The 24413-nt window shown below is 38.8% G+C and overlaps 2 protein-coding genes across 3 annotated transcripts; one reads left to right on the top strand and one right to left on the bottom strand.

Moving 5' to 3' along the window:
- The first annotated feature begins 446 nt into the window (after positions 1-446).
- LOC147323085 (uncharacterized) lies at positions 447-8380 on the top strand. Of its 2 annotated transcripts, none has more exons than XM_086303236.1 (6): positions 447-534; positions 4182-4217; positions 4382-4600; positions 4707-4988; positions 5095-5229; positions 5329-8380. In XM_086303236.1, the coding sequence occupies exons 2-6, from the start codon at positions 4193-4195 to the stop codon at positions 5775-5777; spliced, it is 1110 nt and encodes a 369-aa protein (XP_086159362.1). In that variant the 5' UTR covers positions 447-534; positions 4182-4192; the 3' UTR covers positions 5778-8380. The 2 variants fall into 2 exon arrangements, with proteins under 2 accessions (XP_086159362.1, XP_086159361.1); XM_086303235.1 differs by lacking the exon at positions 447-534 and adding an exon at positions 2771-2858.
- On the bottom strand, positions 5799-24413 carry LOC147323084 (vesicular glutamate transporter 1-like). Its single transcript, XM_086303234.1, has 13 exons — positions 23911-24413; positions 17885-18137; positions 16739-16857; positions 16526-16640; positions 16335-16422; positions 16131-16217; positions 14441-14577; positions 13847-13996; positions 12637-12769; positions 11787-11897; positions 11538-11665; positions 11369-11438; positions 5799-11243 (listed from the first exon to the last, which is right to left on the bottom strand). The coding sequence occupies exons 1-13, from the start codon at positions 23970-23972 to the stop codon at positions 10951-10953; spliced, it is 1746 nt and encodes a 581-aa protein (XP_086159360.1). The 5' UTR covers positions 23973-24413; the 3' UTR covers positions 5799-10950.

Genomic DNA, 24413 nt, shown 5'->3' with positions numbered 1-24413 from the left:
TTGGAAACAAAAACAGAAGAGGAGAAACTGCACATTGTCAGTTTTTAAGGCAGACAAATCCACTTCTTATTTTGTTAGTTCTTTATTTCAGCTTTGCCTCCATAAGGGGAAGTTGTTTTGGTTGTTTTTTTTTAAACTAGCCCTGAGTTAGCTGTTACATTAGGCCATGGGTGATCTAACACGTAAAACCCACCCAGTGTCCTGATGTGACCTGCGCATATAAAGTCACCAACTGTCATGTAACTATTTGACCTGAAGATTATTTCCAGTTAAAGTTTTTAGTGCTACAATGCAGTTTTTAAACCTGAAATGGGGAACTCTAGGTTTGCGTTAACTTAGTGTGGTCACCATGACCTTTTTATTTCTTTTTGATTTGCATCATGTTGTGGTAGCAACAGCAGTACAGCTCATCTCACCCTGTTTCTGTTCTCAGTCTTTATAAGGGTTTGCAACAGTTTGAACTGGTGAGAAACTGCAACAGCTTCCCCTGAATTTCTCAGAACTGCTTCATGAAGACCAAACACTGAGCAGAAGGTCAGTTCTGAACACTTATACTGCAATGCTGGAAGAAACAAAACAAAAACTAAGAGGAAAAGCTCCTATTCTAAGAACTTTCATGAGGCAACCTCTTCAGAAATTGCAAAACACTGAATGCATCATATATCTTAATAGGCTGACAAGGCTACCAAAGTGTTGCTCAAGATAAACACAATGAGGTAGCAAATAAAGAAAAATAAGAGAAACAAGGGTAACATGTTTAGTGTGTGACTCTCCTTTGAAGATAGCTAAATTTAAATACAATTGAGGGAGGATAGAGTTAACCGATACACACTCTACTACTCATATAACTCAGGCCACTGGTAAACCACACCATAGCGCTTTTCTTTTACTCTACCAGACTCAAAGCACTTTATACAACTTGCCTCAATCACACGAGCACTTTTTTTTCTATATCTATGCAACAATCAGTATATCAAATTTTAACATGGAAAAATTGGAGCAGCCAGAGACTGAATCACCAAGCTCCTGAGCTACAGCCACCCGAGATGGTGGTGAGTGGTCAGAAGGCTCTCTGATGTGGACTGATAGAAGATGGGCTGTAAGTGATGAGGGAGGGGAGTGTGCAAATAATATGAGATGCCTGTGGTCCATGTGAGGTCAGCCAAGATGTGAACAGCAAGGAATTGTAAAGGTCTCTACTACTGCAGAGTGCTTAGTGTGCATTCATTTCTTGAAGTCCATTTTTTTTTGTGAAGAAACAAAGAACTCTCTTTGAGTCTGATTATGATATTTAAACAGAGATTCACTCAGGTTGTTAGTTGTTGATGAGATTGAGTTGTGTTGTTTCACATATCGGCTGGTTGAAAAATAAAAGCGCCGCACATTCTCTTAGGTCTGTTGCTCACTCTGCCCAGGAATTCCTGTATTTAGTTTGGAAGTCCAGAATCCTGCAGCTCAGTGTTGCTCACCAACTCATACAGTTGACTTGTACCAGACTGATCCCATTATGTGGTAGATTTAATTTAATTCACTCCAAAATAAATAAATAAATAAAATCCCCATAAATTGTAAGATGTAAATTGTAAATGTAAAGCAAAAGCCTCGGGTTTATTCTTCGGTCTGCACATCTTTGCTATTATTCCAGGAATTTCAAACAGAAGCCAGTAGTTTTCATCTCTGCCAAAAGGGGACTTTACCTCAGAATGACTCGCATCATCAGTCCAGTTATGATTATTAATCACAGAATTTAGACCTGAAAGCTCTTGCTGAGACATTATAGCTTTCCTTGCTTTATAACTTTATCTGTGACTCGTAATGAAATGAAGAGCTTCTCTATAGCAGTCACAGATTTGAAATCTTGATCGACTTTTTTTTCAATCTGGTTTTGGTATTTTGACTGTTTTTGCTTTTGCTTTCTACAGCTTGTCTCTTACCCTTTATACCGCACTTTGTCACTAACGGTACTAACTACTAGACAAATACAGCATCCTATATGTTTAGTTGACACTTGGGTGCATCTGCTGCAAAACAAACACGACAGCAACAAAAACAGGAGGAACTTTTTTAAATTTGATATTTTCTACAAAGAACAATAACGTGCCACTGTACCTTTCACATGACAAAAAAAACTAATTTTTGTGATAAACCCACTTATTTTTGTGTTGTACTATAATTTAAACTACATTTTAAGAATTGTCTTATCTAGGAAAGTGAGCTCAGTTACTTATGTGATTCTTCTGTGAACAAAATCTGTAAAAAAAAATTAATTCTGTACAAACAAAATATGAAATATGGAAAGGCCTTTATGAAAAGAAGAACTAACCAACTAAATAAATAAATAAAATGGCGCACTTGAGTGGTTTGTTTCAGGTGTTCTTCACCGTTATATGAGGTAAGCATGTATGTTCAATACCTTTAGTGTCCCCAGAGCCCTCTCCTGCATTATCACAGGAAAGCTTTCGGAGTGCTAAAACTTTCCCACCCTTCAAAGTTCCCAAGCTCCTCTCTTTTAGCTTACTGGAACAGTTTTATCACTTGTGTGAAGAAAACTGCCGCAATCATTCCCGTTTTTCTCTGTCCGTAGCATTATAGGACAAAATACTGCGGAGGAGGAAAACTGAGGAAAAATCTAAGTCAAAAGCTGAAGTATACTAAGATGATTTGATAGTTTTTAAAAAAAATAGTTTTCCTCCAGTACTATTATGCATGGCCCTCCCTCAACTTCCTCAACATGACTCATTAAGGGAAGCAGCCAGTTAGTCACTTGTCACTCCTCCGTGACTGAGTTAAAGTGAAGCTTCTCTTGCCCGTCGTACCTTTGATCATGGCGAGTGGAAAGCATTTGCTGCTCATTGCAGGTAAGAAAGCCAGCTGAGACATGATGCAGGACTTTTGTTTTTGTTGTATGAAGCAAACATAGCTGGGAATTATTTTTATAACTTTGCAATTGTAATTTCTTAAACTTGAGAAAAAAATTAAAAACTGTACTGCAGTTAGCATTTAAGTAACAGGAGTTATCTATTATTCATTATATAAAAAATATTTGACAGTTTCGCTGGAGTTATTTAATTTGAAGAAAAAAGCTTTGTGAGTTATGACAAATGATTTTATGAAGCAGTATGATGTTTATGAAGGAGTATTAGGACCACATTAAGAAAAAAGATATATTATTGATCATTTTGAGAAAAAAGTCAAGATGTATAGTTAAGAGTTGTTGTTTCTAGACAAAGTGCCACGACTGAGTATTAGGACCACATTAAGAAAAAAATGATTAAAGTCAAAAATCTAATTTGAGACAAAAGTTGCATTGTGGAAATTCCAGCGGCTTTATCAAGGAGAATTCTCCTCTTAATGAATCGGGTTTTATGTGTAACAAGGACAGATTTTATTTCTCTTTGCACACATAAACACAGTCTGGTGATCAGTTTAAGGACGCCGAAAACATGGTGCAGAAAGCTGTGTGTGGTCAGACGGAAAACCACACAAACGTAGAAGAGTGAATTTGTACAAAATGAAATGACTGGTAATGGACAGATGCAAGGAAACAGGACTGATGGTTACACCGTCACACAATAAAGATGTTGTCTCACATTAATTTGTTTCACTCATCTAAACAAGGCATTTCTCCACGATTCGACTTTTTCTCAAAATGATGAATAATATTATTTTTTCTTAACGTGTTGGATAAATGTAAAGTTAATCTTTCATACATATGCAGGCAGTTAAGCAGATATTTGACAAATATTATTTCCATCCATTCACTTGTCCAATTCAGGGTTACAGCGGCCTTTGCATACTCAGCTGTCAAATGGGAGAAAGGAGGGGGGGCACTAAACAGGTCACCAGTCTATCAACTAAAATGTTATATTTACAACACCCAGTGTCTCATAATTACAGCTGAATTGAACAAATACTAATTTATACTTAATTTTAAAAATTCTTAATCCTAACCGCAGTAATTTTAGGTTACTCTGAGTCACAAATGTATTTTTTTTATTTAAAAAATAGTCCGTGAACCACTAAGTTACTTCATATTTGTTGAAATAATTCCACTGAACATGCTCTTGTATTCTCCTTTGTTTTAACAGTGCCAGTACCTGCTCAATGTCACACAGATAAAAATCTCATTTGGTGGTAAATTTGTTCAAATTAAAAAGCACTTTTTTGCTCTTTTGTTACAGTGTTGCCACTCATGGTAAGATGTCAAAAACCACAAGGTAATCCATATTCACTTACTTCTAAAAATGTCACTTGTACACGCTGTACTGCATTTATTGCCCTTTATTATTTGCTCAGTATGCGCAACAGTGTATTTGTAGTTTTTCTCAGAAGGGCTACACAAATACTTGATTGCATTTCTTCTTTTTCTCTCGTTTTTTAGTTTTGATGGTACCTGCATTTAAAATGGCCTTCATTGGGGATACAGTTTACTTAAAATGCAATCCAAGTGCGAGCTCAGTGACATGGCACAAACCTAATGCTGAGACAATCGACGGACAAGACACTTTGAAAGTGGAAATTAAAAACTCAAACGACGGAGGCCCTTATTGGTGCGAGACCAGTAGGACAAAGAGTGACCCTGTTTCAGTCAATATCATGGGTAAATTCACAATCAACACATATTAGAGCTCAAACTTCCACAGATCTAAAGGTAAATTCACAATTCACACATAATAATGAGATGATTTTCTTTATTTGTCCTGCAGAATCTGGTCTCAGCGCTTCACTCACCATTGAGACAGGCTATCAGAACATGTGGAAGGGAGGTGCAGTTATCCTGAAGCTTGAAAATAAGGATGGTCTGAAAGGGTGGAGGTGCTGGGTGTGCAGGGGTGGAGAAAGTCTAAAAATGGTTTCACTGAAATTGGAGGACGTCAATAACAGTATGGTGTTTCAAACTGCTGACCTCAATGTCGATGAGACTATTTACTGGTGTACGGATAAGGATCGAACTCACAGAAGTAACCAAGTAATTCTCACCACCTCTGGTAAGCATATTTTTCATTACGTCTTCAGTTTTATTGAAATGAAGTTAATGGGAGTACAACGAGGAGACTCATGACTATTAGATTTATATATTTTCTGTTCCCACAGATCCATGGAAGCTTCCAAAACCACCTAAGACGGAGGGGAAGTTGGGGATGGTGTTGGGAATATTGTTGGTATTGGTGGGGATGTTGGTGGTGATAGTGGTGGTAGGTTTACGACGTAGGAGAAGAAGTGACGGAGGTGAGTAGCATTTTTTTGTTTCTTTGGATTGTTTACTGTTTTTTAGGTATGGTAACAGTCACTGTATTCATACCACACTGCATGCCGTACTTTTCTCAGGGCGGATTTATGAGGATGTGGCACTGAGATCAAAAGAGCGAGGTGATGACAAGTATGAAACTCTGGAGAAGGCATCTGGGAGGGAGCGAGAGTACGACACCCTTGCAGGAGCATCAGGCGGAGAGCCGAAAGGTGGCGAATATGAACCACTGAAGAAAGGCGAAATGAAAGAGGGGGTATACCACACTTTAGGGGCGGAAGGGGCGGCGGGTGGAGAGGGTGGATACGAAGCACTGAAGAAAGGCGAAATGAAAGAGGGGGTATACCACACGTTAGGGGCGGAAGGAGCAGCAGGTGGAGAGGGTGGATACGAAGCACTGAAGAAAGGCGAAATGAAAGAGCAGGTATACCACACTTTAGGGGTGGAGGGTGCAGCAGGCGGAGAGGGTGGATATGAAGCAGTAGGGAAGAAGGATAAGCCCAGTGAGTCTGCAACAGCGGGCGAATGAATAAAAAAGGCGCTGCGCCACTGCAGGAGAAACAGGTTTAATGCTGCAAACCTAAACCATGCAGATGTGTTGATCTCGATCTCAAAGTTAAGATTCCTTGATTTGAATGAATGTTTAAGAAATCTGACAAACTCCAGGAGTCTTTCAGGCGTGAAAGTGTCAATACAGATTGACAATCAATAATAAGTAATGAAAATAAATCTGTGAGAGACTGTAGGGAACAGCTAGAGTGAGGTTTTTACAATAACAATTTTTTCAATGGCAGGGAGAAATGTTTCTAATATATTAATTAAATCAAATGATACAGAGTAAAATTTCAGCAAAATCCAAAAGAGCAGCAAACACTTTGTGACACCAAGTCAACAAGCAAGCAACACATCCACACTTTACATTCAGTTTAATGTCTACAAATAATCTGCTTTATTAACTGATCATGTCCTTCAGCTTTGATGCTACAAGCTAATATTTGCAGTGCTCACTAGCGTTTCTGCTTACATCATTGCACATTATTAATTCATCTAGTTTAGGCATTATCACATGATTTAGATTTCTCCATCATATTTTTAATGTACTGTATAATGAGCATTTCTGAAAGCTGTGTTTTTCTTTGTGATATATACAGAAATATAAATAAATTAGCTCATCAGCAATGGGATAAATATTTTGCACTGTGAGATTCCTTTTAGCACTTAAGCCACTTTCTTAATTGATACTATGTAATATTTTGACAGGTCAATATCAGATAAACTGTTTTACAAAAATGGTATCATCATTTTTTGAGTATGGAAGCTACAGCCTGAGAGTACAGGCAACAGTGAGTCAAGCTCCACGGTCAGTTTTTAATTTTTTTTAAACTATTCCTCGTACAAAAATGAATCATCTTCACACCATTATTTGTCTTTTTAAAGTCATGCTGATTATAACGGATCAGCTTGTTGTCATGTTGCTGAATTTCTATTTTGAAGGCAACACGATTGAAGTACTTTGTGTTTCTCGTCTTTTATCGGTTTCCACCATTTAGTATAAATCAGTTAATCACAAATTTATGCTCAGTGTAAACGAACCCTTGCTTAGCGTCCTATATTCAACCATTTAATATCAATAACATTTTTCTCTCAATAAAATCACACATACAACGCAGATGTATTGTGGCTAAATGTATTGCAACCAGTAAATTGAGATGCTATTTGACCGGTTTTATTGACATTGTTTTATTTCTTTTTCTCTTCTGAAATGCTGGAATGAGACATTAAGATTTTTTTTTTTTTTCATTTTGAGTCGTGTTAAAAGGAAAAAAAGTTTTGCCTTTACGGGATTTTGTTTTGTTTTGGAAACGTTTTGCATTTGCTTTCAGGGTTTTTTGTTGTTGTTTTTGTACATACGGTAGATTATTTAATATTCTGTGCTGAAAGACTGTACACGATTCAAGATTCAAAGATTTAAAGCGTTTATTGTCATGTGTGTAAAGAAAAGGCATTTCTCTGTACAATGAAATTCTTTCTCTGCTGTCCACACGCAGATGCTGGTTAATATGTACAAATAGCTAAAAAACAAATAGCAGGAATAAAGGCTTGAGATAATATTATTACTACAAAGATGTTTTGTGTCATTTTTTATTCATTTATGTCCTGCAGTGTCTCCTGTGCTACAGTGTGAGGCTGCTAGTCTAAGTGTCACAGTCCTGGGTCTGTGACCCAGTGTTTTGTGTATTTTTATTGTAATTTTTAGTTTCTAGTATTTAATATAAGTTTAGTTCAGTGCCTCTGAGTTTTTTCTATGGATTTCCTGTTTTACTTTGAAGGTCTGTGTCTTATGTTGATGTTTCTAGTTTTGTGTCCCATCAGTTAATTTGTATCAGCTGTGTCCCCCATCTGGTCTCATTCCCTCGTGTTCTTCTTGTATTTATTGTCTGTATTTTCATATGTTCAGCGTTGCGTCGTACCACCGTATCTGCCTCTGTGTTCTGTTCCCGTGTTATTTCAGTTTTAGTACTCTGCTAGCAATAAAGCTGAGGTTCTGTTAAGTTAACTTCTGCCTCCATGACTTCTGCACTTTGCTTCTTTTCCTGACTACCTGCACACAGACCATGACACTGGGAGGAATATAATTCATAGCTTTGAAACTTTGAGGTTTTAAAATAAAAGCACAATATGTAAAATAGCCTTATGTAATTATCTAACATGTTCAGCTTTAGTCATGGTGTTTATGTGATTGTGTTTAAGTGATAAGGATGAACACACCCATCTGTGATAAATTACAGCTGTTACAGTTTCTCAGCTGAACAGTTAGTGTTTTCAGTTTTAACACAGGACCGAAACTACTTTTTATCTGTGTCTTCACATGGAATATGAAAAATGCATTTGTTTAAAGATGGCAAAACAATTTCTGTAACGATGTGTTTTGGACAGACAACCAGAGAGAAGATGTTTGTCCCCTATCGAACACAGCCCTAACCCCTGTAATGTAAAGTGATGTAATGTGGGGTCTGAGCCACACAGGTTATTTGAACCAGGATCCAATTTGCAGTCATGTGAAAACTTTACCAATTGTCAAGCACGGAGGTGGAGGGGTAATGATTTAGGCTTGTTTTGAAGCCGCAGAGAACGGACAACTTGCAGCCAGTGAGTTGACACTTCAAGTTACTGCTGCTTGAGATTCTACAAACTACTGAAAAATAGGGTGTTGGTTATTTAACACACTGCTTCTGCATTTCTTACTGGTTGTGCTAAATAAAATGTGAACGATGGTAATATGCTATGTCATGTTTTGTCGTTGTTTGTGGTTTGAAAACTTAGAATGTATTGCTGTGATCATAGAGGAAATCTACAGTAGTTCCAGTAATGGTTTTATACACACACACACACACACAAGATATTTGATTTCAATAGAAAGCTAATGCTGACCCTTTACTGTCATAATTTTTTTTTAGGTCTTCAGGCTCTCTTAAGTCCATTCTTTACTGTGTCCTTTGCCTCTGCACAACATTCATACTGGCATGCAATAGGGCAAGTAAATTACACCGGATGCAGTGCTGCTTATCAGGTATCATATACTGTATAATATGTTATATGTTCAATCACAAATGGATGCATGATGATACCACTGATTTTAGAGACCCCAAGGCTTTGTGCTTCTTACCGGCTGTGCCGTCAAAATCTATTTTTCCGCTTCATTTCCAAATGCTCACAGTTAAGCTCAGTGATCAATATTCTGTCTGGGATGGAGCAGAGCATTAGGGGTAACATGAAACCAAGGGTCAGGAATGTTTAAGACCTGCACACTTAGTGTCTGAATCATGCATGAAACAGAGCTGACATGGAGAAAACAGATGTTTTGTTTTACAGTGGAGTACAAATCAGGCGTAATAATGAACTTATAGCGAGACGTACTCTGTACCGTCTGATATGAAAGGTTAAAACATTAAAATGGCAGCAATGCATAAGGGTAAACTGCCAAATATAAAGATTTGTGACTACTGTGGAAGCTATCACCTCTAAGCTTTATTCTTCAGTATTTTTCCACATTCCTTTACACATAGATTTAGTTTATAATTAAGAACAGAACATTTAACAATAAATGAATGAAAAATGACAGAAATAGTAAAAATCCTAACATTTAATATCAATCCTATCAGTAAACAGTACCATCCCATTACTAGTTAATGACTAACTAGATACATGACTACATGTACTAACAAAGATAAATTGTACAGAGAAATGCCGTTGGGATTTTCAGCATTTTTATTAACTGGTCTTGGTTTTAATTGATATTTTATGGATTATTAAACACACATGAATTCAATTTAAAGTCCATCTTTAAATGAGAGCGCTACAAAACTGATCCCACAGCCTCAGCTTGGTGCTGTTTGTGCTTTGCCACTTCACTGGAGACAGCAAACTGCTTCCTCTGATGCCAGCCTCAAACACAGATGGAGCAGAACAAAATAATACCAATAGAGGACGTATTAGATGTTAATCATACAAAGCAAAATTCTGTTTTTGCAAAATTTCTTTCTGTTTCTATTTAGAAATAGAAATAGAAACAGAAAGAATAGAAACAGAAAGAAACAGAAAGAAAAACAGTTTCTAACCTAAGAGTCTAATTTTAAAAGAGGATGTTGATGTTCTGGAGATTTAAACTAATCCTATATGCTTTTTTTCACAGTATGACAGCTAGTAGGCAAGGTAGTAGTCCACTACATACAGTGGTTAAAAACTGCATCTAAAATGTCTATGTAGACTTCCCAGAAAGCCAGATGTGGTGTTATTTGCAGATGTTCAGTTCCTTTTTCAGTGGATGAATAAACCAATACTACAGAACATTATATATTGTGTTGTATTGGCACATGATTTTTTTTTCTAAAATGTGCACATTAAGGACAATAATGAAAAAGAAAACCAAAAAAACAAAAACCTGTTGGGGCCAGGGGCAGAGACAAGGGGTGGCCATGGGTGGCTATGTTCAACTATATATTAATGGAAAAATTACATCCAGAAATTACTATATCTTCAGCAAACCTGTTTTGCCATGAATGAGAGTATCTCAACAGGTGGTTGCAGATCTTTTTTGTTTTGTTTTTTAAATCAGATAAGGGTGAAAAATAAAAATCAAACAAATATGTTATTATTCTATATAGTAAATGTACCATGTGACTAGGAAGACTAATACATAAACCTACAGCAGGTTGTTTCTCTCTTGGCCACCCCTATGAAAAATCTTGTCTTTGAAACTAATCTGACAATAGATATCAATTTCTCCTAAAAAGAAAAGTCAGTGTGATCATTGTGCGCCTAAAGATGTGTAATCACGAGTGATTAAAATACAAATAAGAGGCATAGAAATGAAATCCATGTCATGTCAGTCCAGTTTCTACAGTTACAATGACTAAGCATCAAAGAACGCCACACCAGGCCTAAAGCCGTCCTCCGACATGTCTGAAGGTGGGCCGGTGACACCATTCTGCCACACAGCGTATAACGACTGCACTCATGCACAAACACATTTTACGTTTACTACTGTCTTCATCTCTACTGTGCAGTCTCTGTGAAATTCTTAATTTATGATAAAATAGTCAGACCTGCTGAAAATTGTCCATCCCCACATTCCCACCAGTTTTTTAATGCCATTGAGTGAAATTCCACATTGCTGATAAACTGTGTCTGCTGGCTTTACGTTATAACTCTCGGTCGCCCTCTCCTCCGTAAAGATAATTATTGGTTCCGGCTGGTTGGACATACTCCTCAGTTTTGTCCCAGTCTGACACCCAGCCTCCTCCTCCTCCCCCAGCCATGCCCCCTCCGTTGGGATCCGATGCCTGGTTCGTGGCTCCGTAGCCCGCTCCACCGCTTGTGCGATACAGTTCTTCCGTCTCATTTGCAAGCTCGTCCTCGTCCAGGATCCCGCATTTCTCGTCACTCAGCTGCTCTGGCTCCGCCCAAGATTGTTTCTCTCCAGATGCAAAAATACCTGCAGCAGACACACAAACTCACTGACTGCTATAGCTGACAAGTATACAGAGTTTTGCTGAATTTTCCTCATTCAGAATTTTTGTAGTTGATCCGGTTAAGCACAAGAAAGGAGACTATGCATACCATAGAACATAACACCTCCATAATGAACGAGTGAGGCAATAAGAAACACGCCCTGCCACTCTTCTCGCGTCTACCAGGAAAACGTGAGAGAGAACCATGAGAAAGTTGATTACACTTACAAGCACACATTATTATCAGTTAGAGTCACAAATTCAGAAACAGTTCTCACCTTATGCTTTGTCATGGCACCGACTATAAGTGGGCAGACCATCCCAGACAAGGTGCCTACGCCATTGGAGATACCCATGAGGATACTAGCATACCGCGGTGCAATGTCCAGGTGGTTGACATTGAAACCTTGTGAGGAACCATTAATATTATTACCATCTTGTGATAAAAACAGAACTATGTAGCTGCTTAACTTTCAGTCACATATCATTTATGATTAAAATCTTTGAAGGAACACTTCATATTTCACCTGAAATGGCGAAACCAGAGAAACCCACAGCCAGGACCAGGAATGTAATGGCAATGCCTTTTGTGTGTGAAAAACCAACTACCAGCAGCAAGGTAGCCTCCATCCCAAACCCTGATGCAAGCAAGCAAAAAACAGACATATAAATAGTTTTAAAATATAACAGTGTGAGTGCTTATTTTGTTGCCTTGTGTTCACACTTTTCGCTAACCGAATGGGCCTGGAAGTCTTGTCGATTGGTTAGAGATAAGTGCAAGCTTCTGCATTTCACTTTGGTGTTTGCTGTTTGGTTTCTCTGTACAATGTAAAAATAGCAGACAGTGGCAGGGCTTCTGTTATTGGTGAGTCATCATTTGCCTTATGTGGTAAATGACTTCTCACCACAGTCGTGTTACTGTGCTTGTTTCTTCAGTGTCGCTTGACTCACTTCAAAGTTAGCGCATGCAGAAAACAACATAAAATTCAAATAATTTTATGTAAGATTTTGAGTATGTGCCAATTTAACCTCTCAAAATTAAAGGACCATATATACCCTGCTCCATAAACAATTAAGGGAGCACTTAGTTATTGCATTGTCAGTCTGTCCAGTTTGGAAGCATAACCTGCAGCCCTTACAGGCTGCACAGATAATGAGAGTCCATGAGCGTGGCATGAGAGCTCGATGTCCTTGAATGAGACCTGTGCTCACAGACAGGTGCTGTGTCGATTGACTGGCATTTGCCAGTTATTCTTCACAGATGTGAGCACGTCCACATTGCCCTTGACTTCCCAGGCTGTTTCTGTCCTGTCAAATGTGATTGTTTCATTTATGCAAGTTTTCGTTTTCCCTTCCCTTTAGTTGGTTCTTTCTTACCTCCACAGTTCATTAGCTTCCTGACATTCGTGGTGGTCATGATGTGGTTGCATCGCAAATAGTCAGCAATCTGGCCACCAATGGGCACAATGATGGTCATAACCAGATGAGGAAGAGCAGACAATATCCCCACCTAGATGAGAACAAGAAAAAAGCCTTAACAGGTGCAAAACATCCATGGAAGTTGGCACAAACAGTGCGATCTCTGCCATGTTATTGTACGTACATTCTCAGAAACCTGGGTAAGGAAATATTTTACATTTGGACCCAAGACTGTTCACCACTCTATCGCAGCAACTTCTGTCACTACAGTTATAATCTGCCTGGACTGGAGCTCAAGCTAACGTGCTTATGAGGCACAGAAAAGTACATATTCATATAGTTTCTTCCAGACTTTAAGGTGCAGTTTTGAAAGACAAACTACATTCAAATACAAAAACAAATTTAGAAAACTCTTATTTTTCACCAAGATTTTAAATAAAAATTTAAGTTCATTAAAGGTCAAAGTTGAGCTTGAACATAAATGTCAGCAGTGTAGATATAGCATATGCAAAAGCATGGAGAGAGGTGTACAACACACTTTTTATTTTGTCAAGATAATGCTCTGAGACATCAGAACGATGGCTGACATCAGGATCTTGTAATAAAAAATTCAAGGTCCAGGATCCTTCCTGCGGAAGGAACATAGAGAGCATTTCCTGTCAATGGGCAGTTGCACTCTGTGCATTCTCCTGTTGCTTATTTGCAGCAGGGTGGTGCAGACCATTGTAATGGTGCCAGAATGGCTCTAGAAATCCTCCCTAAAGCCGTTGTTCTTCTGGTACTCTGGTTTCCTCAGTCAAACATACAGGATATTTAATTAGTGATTCTAAATTGGGTGTATGTGTTAATATGAGACAAAGCTTTGAATGACCAATAACACTAAAATAGAAATGCTTCAGTGTAACAGCCTATAAATGAATTGATATTAAAAAAAAATGTTCCATAGAATAACACAATTTAAAAAATTAAATTTTAGTAAATTAAGGTGAAAAATTGTTGTCAGTGCTTCATGATTTGTCAATATAAGGTGTGCAAACTGCAATGGTACAAATGAGGACATTTAAATTTACCACTGCAGTGGCAAGACACGCAACCAAAGCTGCAGTGATGTCCTTTATTTTCTGATATAACTGCTGAAAGGTTTTTGCTTGTCGGCTGCACGTGTTACCTTGCTAATTTCAAACCCAAAGACCTCCTCAAAGTAAGCAGGCTGGCTGATGAGGAGCAAGTAGAAAGTCCAGCTTCGGCAGAAGTTGGCTACGATGATGGCATACACTGGCATGGAGGTAAAGAAGGCCCTCCACGGTGTGTTGAATTTCTGTAAGGGAAAAATGTGATGATGATTTTAGTGATTTTGTAAAGAAGTTCTCTGATTTTGTCTCAAACGTGTATAGCTCTTTGCTTGAACACGTAACTAATTAATTTCTTAAATGTTTTCCTTTGAAACAAACGAGCATCACAAACGACAACAGAGCAGGGTGTGTGGAACTGAGTTTTGCTTGACTGCAGATACAGAAATGAGTGCTAACAAAGAGTTTCTAAATCTGTCACTGTGACAGATAAACAATTGAGCTTTTGACTCAGTGTTTGCTTGTTTATCATCTCCGTTATCTCACTTTGAATCAGCATATAAACTCACCTATTTTTAAGAGGGTTTTTTTTAACGTGGTTTCATAGCAATCCTGTAAACTAGTGAAATGCCCTTGAATGAAGTGCAGTGTTTTAATTGAGAGATCTTGAGAAATCTGTTGCATGTACTGACCGTTACTGTAAATTGGGCTGACTCGCCAATGCTTTCCTCAATGTATTTCCTCTCCTCCTCGGTGATGGTGGGGTGAGCTGCCGGACTTTCATACGAGACCAGGATCCAAAAGCAATACCACATAACACCAAAACTTCCTGGGGAAGGAACAGGCAGATTGGAGAAAAAAGATTATTTTTTTACACACTAACTCATTTGTTATTACAATACTGTGCAAACAAAGACCCCTCATTTCTTTAGATTCTTCTTCCAAGTACCCAGACTTTGCTGTAACTTTTAAAAGTGGTCTTGAGCAATGGTTCTTTAGCCCTCATGAGTTTTTCTTTAGACGTCGATTACTTTTCAGGCCAGTTTTTGTACCCGTGCCTGACTATGTTCAGAAGAATGTGTTTATTTGTTAAGCCACGTGACACTGAGCTGATCCGACTCGAGGGATGAACCAGTGTTGTGTCTACACATTGCTAGTACAAATAATTTGCTCCATTTCTATACAAAAAAAATATTTTTTTCCACCAACAAAGTGATTCGCAAAGACCTGTCTGCTGAATCTTTAAGCACTCAAAATACTTGAGATGTGCTGAGCATATCTCAGCATGCTGTGCAGTGCTTCCTTTAAAAGTTTTGCCGAAACTGGACAATTGCAGGTCAAAAGAGGAAGCGGCACATCTAAAAAAAACTATCTGCAAATGAAGGCGATCCGAAAGTCCTTAAGAAAGAGTAAAAACGTTGGTAGCACTTCATAAAAGTGTCACACGGTAAAATAAGTGCTTAATTAATCATTTATATATCATTACTCCTCCTTAGTATGTGCTTTATAAATACAGATATGTTTATCTGTCTGTTATTGTTACATCATGTACAACTATCACTGGTATTACATCACTACTAATAATCATAATAACATTCATAATAATATATCTGTTTTTATGAATGTCAAACTAATGAGGAGTAATGCTGCAAAAATAATGAATTAAGCACTTGCTAATACCTTAATAATGCCTAACACTGTGACTTTAAGTGCTCCCAAGAAATACATCAATCTATTGTTCACTGAAGCTTCAACAGAGTTTGTCTCAGTGGGAGGGTGGCTGTCAAGAAGACAGAAGGGAAACAGGGAAAACACACAGTTGTGGATTGGCCTCCCCAAGTTTACCTCAGCACTAATTAGGAATGTAGGATCCCCAGAGAACAAAACAAAAGGCAACCAACATCCAAAAGAAGAGCTTTGAATGTCCTTCAAAGAGTTCAGATTTTGTGTGCCAAAGAATCAAGGTAGTCAAATATTGACTTTCAACTTTGTTACAATTGTACTGAACTATTGAACTAAAACTGTTTTTGTCACATATGCTGTTTCAATAAATTGCTGCGCTGTCGAAAAATAAAAAGAACTAAGGCATTGCTCAAGATTCGTTCCACGGTACTGTGTCCGAACGTATAACAGTTTTGACACGACATGTGGTGTAATTTCTTTTTTACCATGAGACTACATCCTTCTGGTATTTATGGCGCTGGTCTGTTGTGGTTTTCCTTTTCTCATAGTTTCATTATGAGTGAGGCTCTACTGTGTGCGTTCAGTGTCGTCGCAAGCATCCGCATTTTCATGTATCAACAACAGTTAGCTTATTAGAAAAATGCATATTCATTCCAAACTGAAGGGTTTGAAATGAGGCCCAGGTTAAAGGCGTCTTACCATACACATAGAAGACAGATGACCATCCTGAGTACTGGACTAGGATTCCAGCTAATGGCATGGCAATCACAGCACCAGCATAAGAACCTAAAACAGGAAAATTTTGATTTTATTTTGATATTGTTTAGATATATTTGTTGTTAATTGTCTTAATCTATCACACATTGTTTGCAGGCAGAGCAGGGCCACTGATCACGGACTCACCACAAAAGGCTGTTGTTGCCAGGCGACTTCTTTCAAGAGGTGGTGCCCATTTGGCCCAAATACCATGACATGCTGGGTATGAAACTCCCTGTGGGAATAGGAGTAGAATGTAGGAATTTGCATGATTGTAAATAATCTCAACTGCATTATGTAAACAGAAGCACATTGCACTTCAGGGGAGAGAGAAGCACCTCCACAAGTCCTTGAAAGATCCTGACAATGATAACGCAGCTAAAGTGCATACGAGCTGCTGTAGGAATGAGCATGTTCAGGAAAGATGTTGCCACTATAGCAAAGCCAAACACCCTGAAAAAGAAACAAAACACGGAGAAGAAATTACCCCATTGAATATGCTGTGCGACAAAAGCTGATTATTCCTTGCACGGTGCAGGAGGTTAACAGACCTGTTTGCTGCAAACTTTTGACAAATGAACCCTCCTGGGATTTGAGTTACAATGTATCCCCAGAAGAATGAACCGTGGATCATTCCCACCGTTTCAGGATCCCAGTCAAACTGTGCTTTCTGTTGGGACACACAGTAAGACACATCATTTAAAATCATATCTGGATATGTGCAGATGAGTTATTCTTTCACTTCTCAAAAGCAAGACTGTATTTAACATCATCTAAAAGTGGACATTAGATAATTAACAGTAAATAAGAACCATAAAAAAACAGATGCTGACCACTACTGACATCTGCTGACCAGCCACAAGTATTCCACCAGATCTCTCAACTATATCAAACATTCACTAGCTGGGCCCGCGTCCTCATGTTAGGTTTGACAACGTTTAAGTAGGTAAAGGTGAATGCTTGGACACGAATTGAGCTGCGGTTTGGGGGGGGCCTCAAAGGGAACTGCCGGCGGCTCCCAGGCCTGGCAGATCCCTGTGTACTAAATAGCATTGAAGAAGTTAAAGAACTGAAAAGGGGAGGGAGGGTGAGACACGTAAACAAGAGGGAATAGCTTGTAGAACTGGGGGAAGCTATAGATGAGAACCGGAAGCAGCGTGTTTGGAGGCGTGGTCCAATACTTAATATCTAATTATATCAAACAGCTGGAATTGGAATAAACCTTTTTCATAGCCAGTATTTTGTTTTTACTCTGACTTTGTTTGATTTGGTGGGTTGGTTTTTAGGATGCCTGCATTGTTCAGTCCTGGTTAGTTGCGGAAATTTGCTCTTCTCTTTATGACTAGTTAGCTTGGGATCATAGGAGGTGCTGCCTTCAGGTGATAATACAGAGAGAAATCATTTTCATGAAAGTACTGCTGTGTTAGTTTTAATAATCTGACACTTTGTTACGCTTACTCGTGTTTTATCATTCCAGTCAGTGTAACATTTTCTCATGTTGTTAAATCCTAACTCAGCATTTTATGAGTCCATTGGACATATATAGTCATATGTAGGGTACCTAGCACAACCCCCCATGGCCAAAACAACCTTAAAACAACATAAACATAAACAGTCATATTACACAATATGTAATTTGGCTGTGTCACTTCAGGGGAGAATTTAACATTAACTCAGACTCATCTGCTGTCACTCACCACTATAACCTCCTTGTTGTCTTTGAAGATGGTGTGGCTGTTGACCATGCTGACGATAGCCACGCCCAAGTTACACCGGATACCGAAGGAGATGCAGAAACCAATGCCAGAGAGGATTGCGATGATGTAGCGCCTGGGCAGACCGAAGCACGTGCAGTCCACCACAGGCATCTCCTTCTCCTCCACCAGCTCTGGCCGGCCCTCTGCCGACAGCTCGATGGTCTCGCCATTTTCCTGTTTCTTCTCGATGGCTCTGAGAGGAAAAGTGGGTAGATTAAAAGTGTCATCTACATTTAGGTCACTTTATTGTTCCTGTATCACAAATCTGACAAGTTATCTTTGAAGAGGGGGTAGATAAACTGTATTCTTTAATAAAGACAAAAATATTTGTATTTCTTATCTCTTAAGCATAACTTGCTAAAGAAATAACCTTGAAAATACACAACAAAACACTCTTGCATGCAAATGAGTCATTTCAAAAAGCTTTCTCCTAGCAGATAGTATTGTTTACTGATTTATTTAAGCTAAACAATGATTCATAAGTGACAGGAAATAACTAGGTTCAACAGTTACTAAGTCCTGAAAGCCTAATGCATGTCATTGATTTAACTTCGGAGGAATCAGTAAGTGGGCCTGAGGTTTTCCAATCTCCTGCTGGCACAGTGAAAACAGATCCTGAAAAGCTTGTTGACTGACAACTTGGCCTGATGAAAGTGAGTGGGTTTAGATGTTCAGACAGTCCTCTTGGGTGTCTGTTTGACTGCTAAGTCAAGCATCTTAAAAAAAAAAATCACAGTCAGCACAAATGTCCATTAGCATCCCACTGCTGGGACCTGCTGTTAACACTTTAACTTATCACATTAAGTTAATACAATCAGGATTTCTGCGCTGCACCCTCACAGAAACCGCCAGCAAAAAAGAAAAGCCTAAAGCAAGCTGCTCTTCTGCCTCACTGCAAAACCCTTAGAAACCACACGGACTGTCAGCCTCCGACAAGCATCAAATATGCATCTAAATGTAGCAGTCATCTATTAAACATGACATGTGAAAAGCTGAGTTGTAAGATAAGACCACTGCAGGTCCAGCTCCGATCGCAGAGATGCACAGAGTATGGCTATACTTCGCCAAAGCACATCCACAAACTCAAACCTGCAGCTTTTAGCCAAAAATCAACTGTGCAAATGTAGAGCAGAGATCATGGGAATGTTTTGTTTGACAACTTGTACTGAACAAAAGGAGATTAAATGAACCAGATTAGCATTCATAACCGACTCTTCCTGATTTTTAATTACCCACAATTTTGACAGGTTAGGAAAAGACTAGAGCAGGTTATGATACTGTAAATCACATTCATTGTATGATTACATGGAATGCAACAAACACTTCAGTGAAACAGTGACAAAAAAAAAAGCAATCATGGAGGCAATAATCAATAAAAGTATCAATAAAATCTAATTTATATTGGATGTATAACTATATCCAGTTTTATCTTCTTAGGGTCAGTGCATCTAAAAGCCACAATAGTTTCTATGTATTGTTTCATGTTTCAGAGGTGGACAAGTAGGAAGTGACAGATCAGTTTTTAGCTCATCCAGCTAAAGGACCAATGAGTTCATGATGCCGTTGGTCTAGCCTGTTAGAGCGTTAGTCAGATCACACTTGTTATTAATCTCTGGCTCTCTTCTACAGCAAGTCCTTCATCCTGTCTTCTTCCTCTGCCCCCAACCAATCACAGCAGATGGTGCCCCCCCCCCCCCCCTTCCTGTTAAAATTGAGTTTTTCCTTCCCATTGTCGCCAAAGTGCTTGCTCATAGGGGGTCATATGATTGTTGGGTTTTTGTCTCTGAATGTTTTATTGTAGGATCTACCTTACAATATAAAGCGCCTTGAGGCGACTGTTGTTGTGATTTGGTGCTATATAAATAAAATTGAATTGAAAATGTAAGAATAGATTTTAGTGAAACTTAAAACATTGATCACCTAATCATGGTCAAGGTCACATTTGCCATTTTACAGGCAGTATCTTATAAATTGTGAAACATTGAGCTGGATGAGTTACTACATCACTGCCCTTTAGGTTTTATATATACATGTGAGCAGCTTCTATTGACCTGGATCAGCCATGCAATTTGAAAACCTCTTCCACTGTTGTATACGTCGCTGTGGTAAATGTGATCACAGTGAACCTCTGATGCATCACCATACTCTTCCTAACCAAACAGACATTGTGATCATTGTAATTATTAAGGAGACTGAAGGATGGCGTGAGACATTCAAGACCAAACACAAACAAAGCTGATAAAATTATCCAAATCAAAATATGCACACAAAATAACCTTTCACACGCTGAATTTTGTACAAAAAAACCCCAGTCCTGATGGCACATTTAAGTGATTCTTATGATTCTGATGCTGTAATATTTTTTTCCTAGATTTAAGTGTATTTTTATCTAAGGTCACTGAAGGTTGACAAACAAAGGAAATCGCAGAAGTGACTAGGACATATGACAAAACACCTCAGGTCAAAACACTTCCCAGATCTCTTTTTTTGTTGTGAGTAAATCTGTGTGTCATACTTGCGATATTCAACAACATTTAGAGCTTGTTCATCTAGTGGCAAAAGCTTTTATAAGTACATCTGTTGTGTAGGCCCTGGAGTTAAGGCAGTTGTTTATATCACGCTATGTAATATATTTCCTGCAGACTTTAAAATGACATGGTTATTACCAGAGAACTGCTGTGAGGCCATTTGTGTTCCTGCCAACAAATCTGTCCAGAACATTCATACAAAATACCAACACGATTGAAAACAGCTATGCCGTTATAAAACATGCTCTGTTGGTAACTGTAAGCAGGGGTTCCAACAATCTTCAACACCGATCAAATATTAATGATTTTCGTTGTTAAATTATTAATATCGCTGGCTCTCTTGGACTATTTCTGTCTGGGCTGGCCTCTCTCGTCTTTCTTCCTGTCTCCTTTTCATCTTTAACTCTGCTCCTTACCGGCATCTCCTCTGACTCACACATATTCTCACACATAATTCACAGCAGTCCTTCCTTATTTTACACCAGTTTATTTCCCTAGTGTCCATATATGTAGTTTTTTTTCCACTAGCTGTACACTTGTAGTGCTTTCGGTCTCACTTTACAGTAAAGCTCTCTCTACTTATGATGTAATTTCTCAACATTTGCCATGTAATTTTTGTCATTTTTAAGCATCTCAAAACACAACTGACATTTTAAAAGGAAAGGTATTATTAACACTGAGCATTTCTATGCAATTAACATATTTTGGGTATTTTAGAAGAAACAGCCAATGATGTTTCTTCTTCTTACATTGCAATTGCACATTATTGTTAAGGGCATAATGTGCATAATAGAATATCATAAACACCCCTTCTTTCATTCTAATTACACATTGTTTTGGTGCGCAAGATGTAATATGCTTCAGAGTTGTCCTATCTGATTAAGGGGGCACTCCAAGTCATTTATTTAGAAGGTATGTCCACCAGAAAACACAATAAATGAAGTATAATGCAACAAAATGTGGACAATCTGAAAAGGGGAGATTACACCATACAGCCAAAACTGCTAACAACACTGTGTAAAGAATGAAAACGTGTCTGTATTGCCTTAAAGTTTTGTATTATATTAGAAATAGTCACATTATAAATTGTGCCTCCTTCTAAATTAATCTAAAGGTGTTCAACACTTCAAAATGCAGGTCTCGTTTCCTTTAAAACCTCCTTGCTCTGCTGCACTGACATTTTAGACTCATTTGGAATCAGTTAGTATTTTCGATACTGAATATTACACCCTAGACTAATTGTGGTGAAAGCATTTTGACAAATTATACTATAGGTCAAGGACTTTATTATAAAGGGCCACTATATTTTTAATTTTATACTGTATCAGTTGCAGTGACTTTTCATGACTGACCCCAGGTTAAGGAAAATCCGTCGTAATCCCTAAAAGCTGCCTGACCTTCTCTCCCTTTCTCCCGTTACACCTTGTAGAAAAGCCCAGATTGCATCATTCCTGTGGAACAATTGAACTCAATCCCAAAAAAGTAAAAGTTCTGAATATTGGAGTATAGCAGAGCTGAATTCTATATTTCCTAAATCAATACAGTTCCGTCAGCGGGTTAATCTCTTAATTCATACATCAAGGACAAATGTAGGGCAGACCGTCAACTCGGACACCTTGGAATAATTGATTAGATAAGAGAAAGTTGATGGTCTGAAAATGCTCCATGGCATTAATACAAACTTAGTGAACTAAGTCTCCTAATATAAAATGTTAAAATATCCTCTATCCGCTCATGTGGCAGTTATAACGGACGAAGGAAAAAAGTATTAGAGAGTTAATCATAAAATACTCTCGAGGAACGAGTTTTCCAGGTAAATGTTTTGAGGATAAAACCTGAGATAAATAAGAGATTCAGAGTGTCTTTGAGTCAAATTCCTGCTTAACCTGAAAATAAAGACAAGTACCAGCTGTCTACTGTGATCACTGACTGAAATCACAGACGATCGCGTGACTGCTAATTTGCGCTAATCAATTTTGAAAAGAAGAAGATGACGCTTGAGAAGTAAACATCAGGCGGAGAGTTGTATAATAAAACAGGCTAAAGGTTTAGTCATTTACAACAAGTAAATAAAGAGTCATTTTCGAATGTAAGGTGCGGATTTCGCGCGGTCAAGCAGGCCGGTGAGCCTTTTACGCAAAGCAGCCAGGTACAGCACGTGAGAGCAGTGCGCTCCAGTGAGATGACCTGCGCTCTCTGCCGCAGGCCGGGTGTCCTAATCCCGGCTATGAAGGGGGGGTGCGCGGGCGAGGGACAAGATGACAAGCTATGTGGCTACTAGAGAGGAAGAGAGACGTGGCCAAGGTGTACGCCCTGCAGGGATTTACGTGGGCCGACAGCTTGGACAGGGAGATGCTATTTCTGGAGGGGATTTAAGTGTTTAGACGCTGCATCAAATCCCGAGAGAAAGAAAGGGGAGTCCACCTATGAGTTTCTTGCTATCAGATAACTGCCCAGGTTCTTACACGCTATTTCTCAGGAGTGCCCAATGAAGGTTTTTGCTTTGTTTTGTTTTTTGCCACCGAGTGTCAACGGAATTGGTTGCACTGTCGCTATAAACCTATAAAAGTGTCCCAATAAGTCATTAAAATGATACCGAGTTCTTAAATGTCTGTTTTTCTGTTATTCTAACCGATATATAACAAGTTCTTATGACAAAATAGCTGTTTTTTTGAAAGAGGTTACTGTCTACCAATGAGATGTGAGATGACCGGCTTCTTAGGCCTGCTTTACGCTAAACACACAGTTCCTCTTTGAAGAATAATTCGAGCAGATTATCAACATTGTCTAATCTCTAAAAATGGTAGAAAGTGAAACACAGAGTTTTATTAGTCTTTCAGAAAATTCCAGATGGACACCCCCTCCCCTCACTCACACACACACACACACACACACACACACACACACACACGGTGTCACAGTGTCTCTGTAATGTGACAATGTAAGAGCACGGCAAGCTTAGGAGAAATGGATCCAAATATCGATCCAGCGGTCATCTTACACTGAGAGAACATTTTGAGCCTGAAATGTAACTTCATTCTGTTTTTTTGTTCTTCGGGAACAAAGAATGATACACACTGCTTATAAAAGAGAGTTTGAAAATTAATTTGGGTTTCTTTTTTAATCTCTTATCAGCTACTTTAAGTCGCCAGTGCCACATACAGCGAGTTATTGTGTACACATTTCTTATATGAAAGATTTATAAGCGGACACATATTTCCATATTATTGATTCGGGCCTCTGGACATTATATTTCTTTAAATCTTCTTAATAGAAACACTGATAGACTAACAGGCCATGTTTCAGCATCAGTAAGAATGAACTTCCCCTCAGGTCCGCAGCTTAACCGCTAAACACAAAGCTCCTTTTTAACATTAAAGGTCATCCAGCAGATGTTTCTGCTCTGTTTCTGTTCCCCGAGGAGGAGATTTTACATACCCGTATATTTTCCCAAGAGTTTTGGCTGCCACGGCCTTAAACCTGTCCGACCGGACCTCCATCCTCACGTCTCCAGGACCGGCCCAATGTGCAGTCTCTGCGCGCTCCCGACTGAGCGCACAGCCTTTCTCCTCTGCTTCCCGGCTTCTTGCTTCTTACTCACATTAAAAGAACCGATTTGGTTGGGTCACCAGCTTTCGTAACTCACGCTTTCATGTGAAACGAGACTCGTAATCAGCGACAGACTGTCCAGAGATTTGACTGAGCCTCCTTCAAGTCCCTTTATATAAAACCAGTCGAATATGCATGTTCAGCCCCACTTTTCCGGATACCCTGTCCAAACAAACTTCGTCACACTGTTTGGTGTCCGTAAAGGTTCACAGAGAGTCGTAGGCAACTTTCGATAAGATTCATATCCAAACGTTGTCTCTGGCCATGGTCCTGAAACAGATTACTGCTGCCGCTAATCTCTCCAAGTGTGTAGTGAGAGGAAGGTATACGGC

This window comes from Aulonocara sp. 'chitande type north' Nkhata Bay, linkage group LG8 (genome assembly GCF_057382095.1).
Source record: "Aulonocara sp. 'chitande type north' Nkhata Bay isolate Kocher_YH1m ecotype deep benthic linkage group LG8, A_spYH_male_GT1.1, whole genome shotgun sequence".
Lineage (NCBI taxonomy): Eukaryota > Metazoa > Chordata > Actinopteri > Cichliformes > Cichlidae > Aulonocara > Aulonocara sp. 'chitande type north' Nkhata Bay.
Note: the sequence above shows the minus strand (reverse complement) of the source record. Positions and strands in the feature narration are given on the sequence as shown.

Excerpts from the sequence above, each read along its gene's own strand:
- LOC147323084 (XM_086303234.1), bottom strand. The coding sequence starts at position 23,972 with ATGGAGGTCCGGTCGGACAGGTTTAAGGCCGTGGCAGCCAAAACTCTT. Across the intron at positions 13,997-14,440 it reads CAGCCCAATTTACAGTAACG|AAATTCAACACACCGTGGAG; the intron begins GTCAGTACATGC and ends TTTCCCTTACAG. Across the intron at positions 11,244-11,368 it reads TGGAGGTGTTATGTTCTATG|GTATTTTTGCATCTGGAGAG; the intron begins GTATGCATAGTC and ends TGTCTGCTGCAG.
- LOC147323085 (XM_086303235.1), top strand. The coding sequence starts at position 2,825 with ATGGCGAGTGGAAAGCATTTGCTGCTCATTGCAG. Across the intron at positions 2,859-4,181 it reads GCATTTGCTGCTCATTGCAG|TGTTGCCACTCATGGTAAGA; the intron begins GTAAGAAAGCCA and ends CTTTTGTTACAG. Across the intron at positions 5,230-5,328 it reads TAGGAGAAGAAGTGACGGAG|GGCGGATTTATGAGGATGTG; the intron begins GTGAGTAGCATT and ends TACTTTTCTCAG.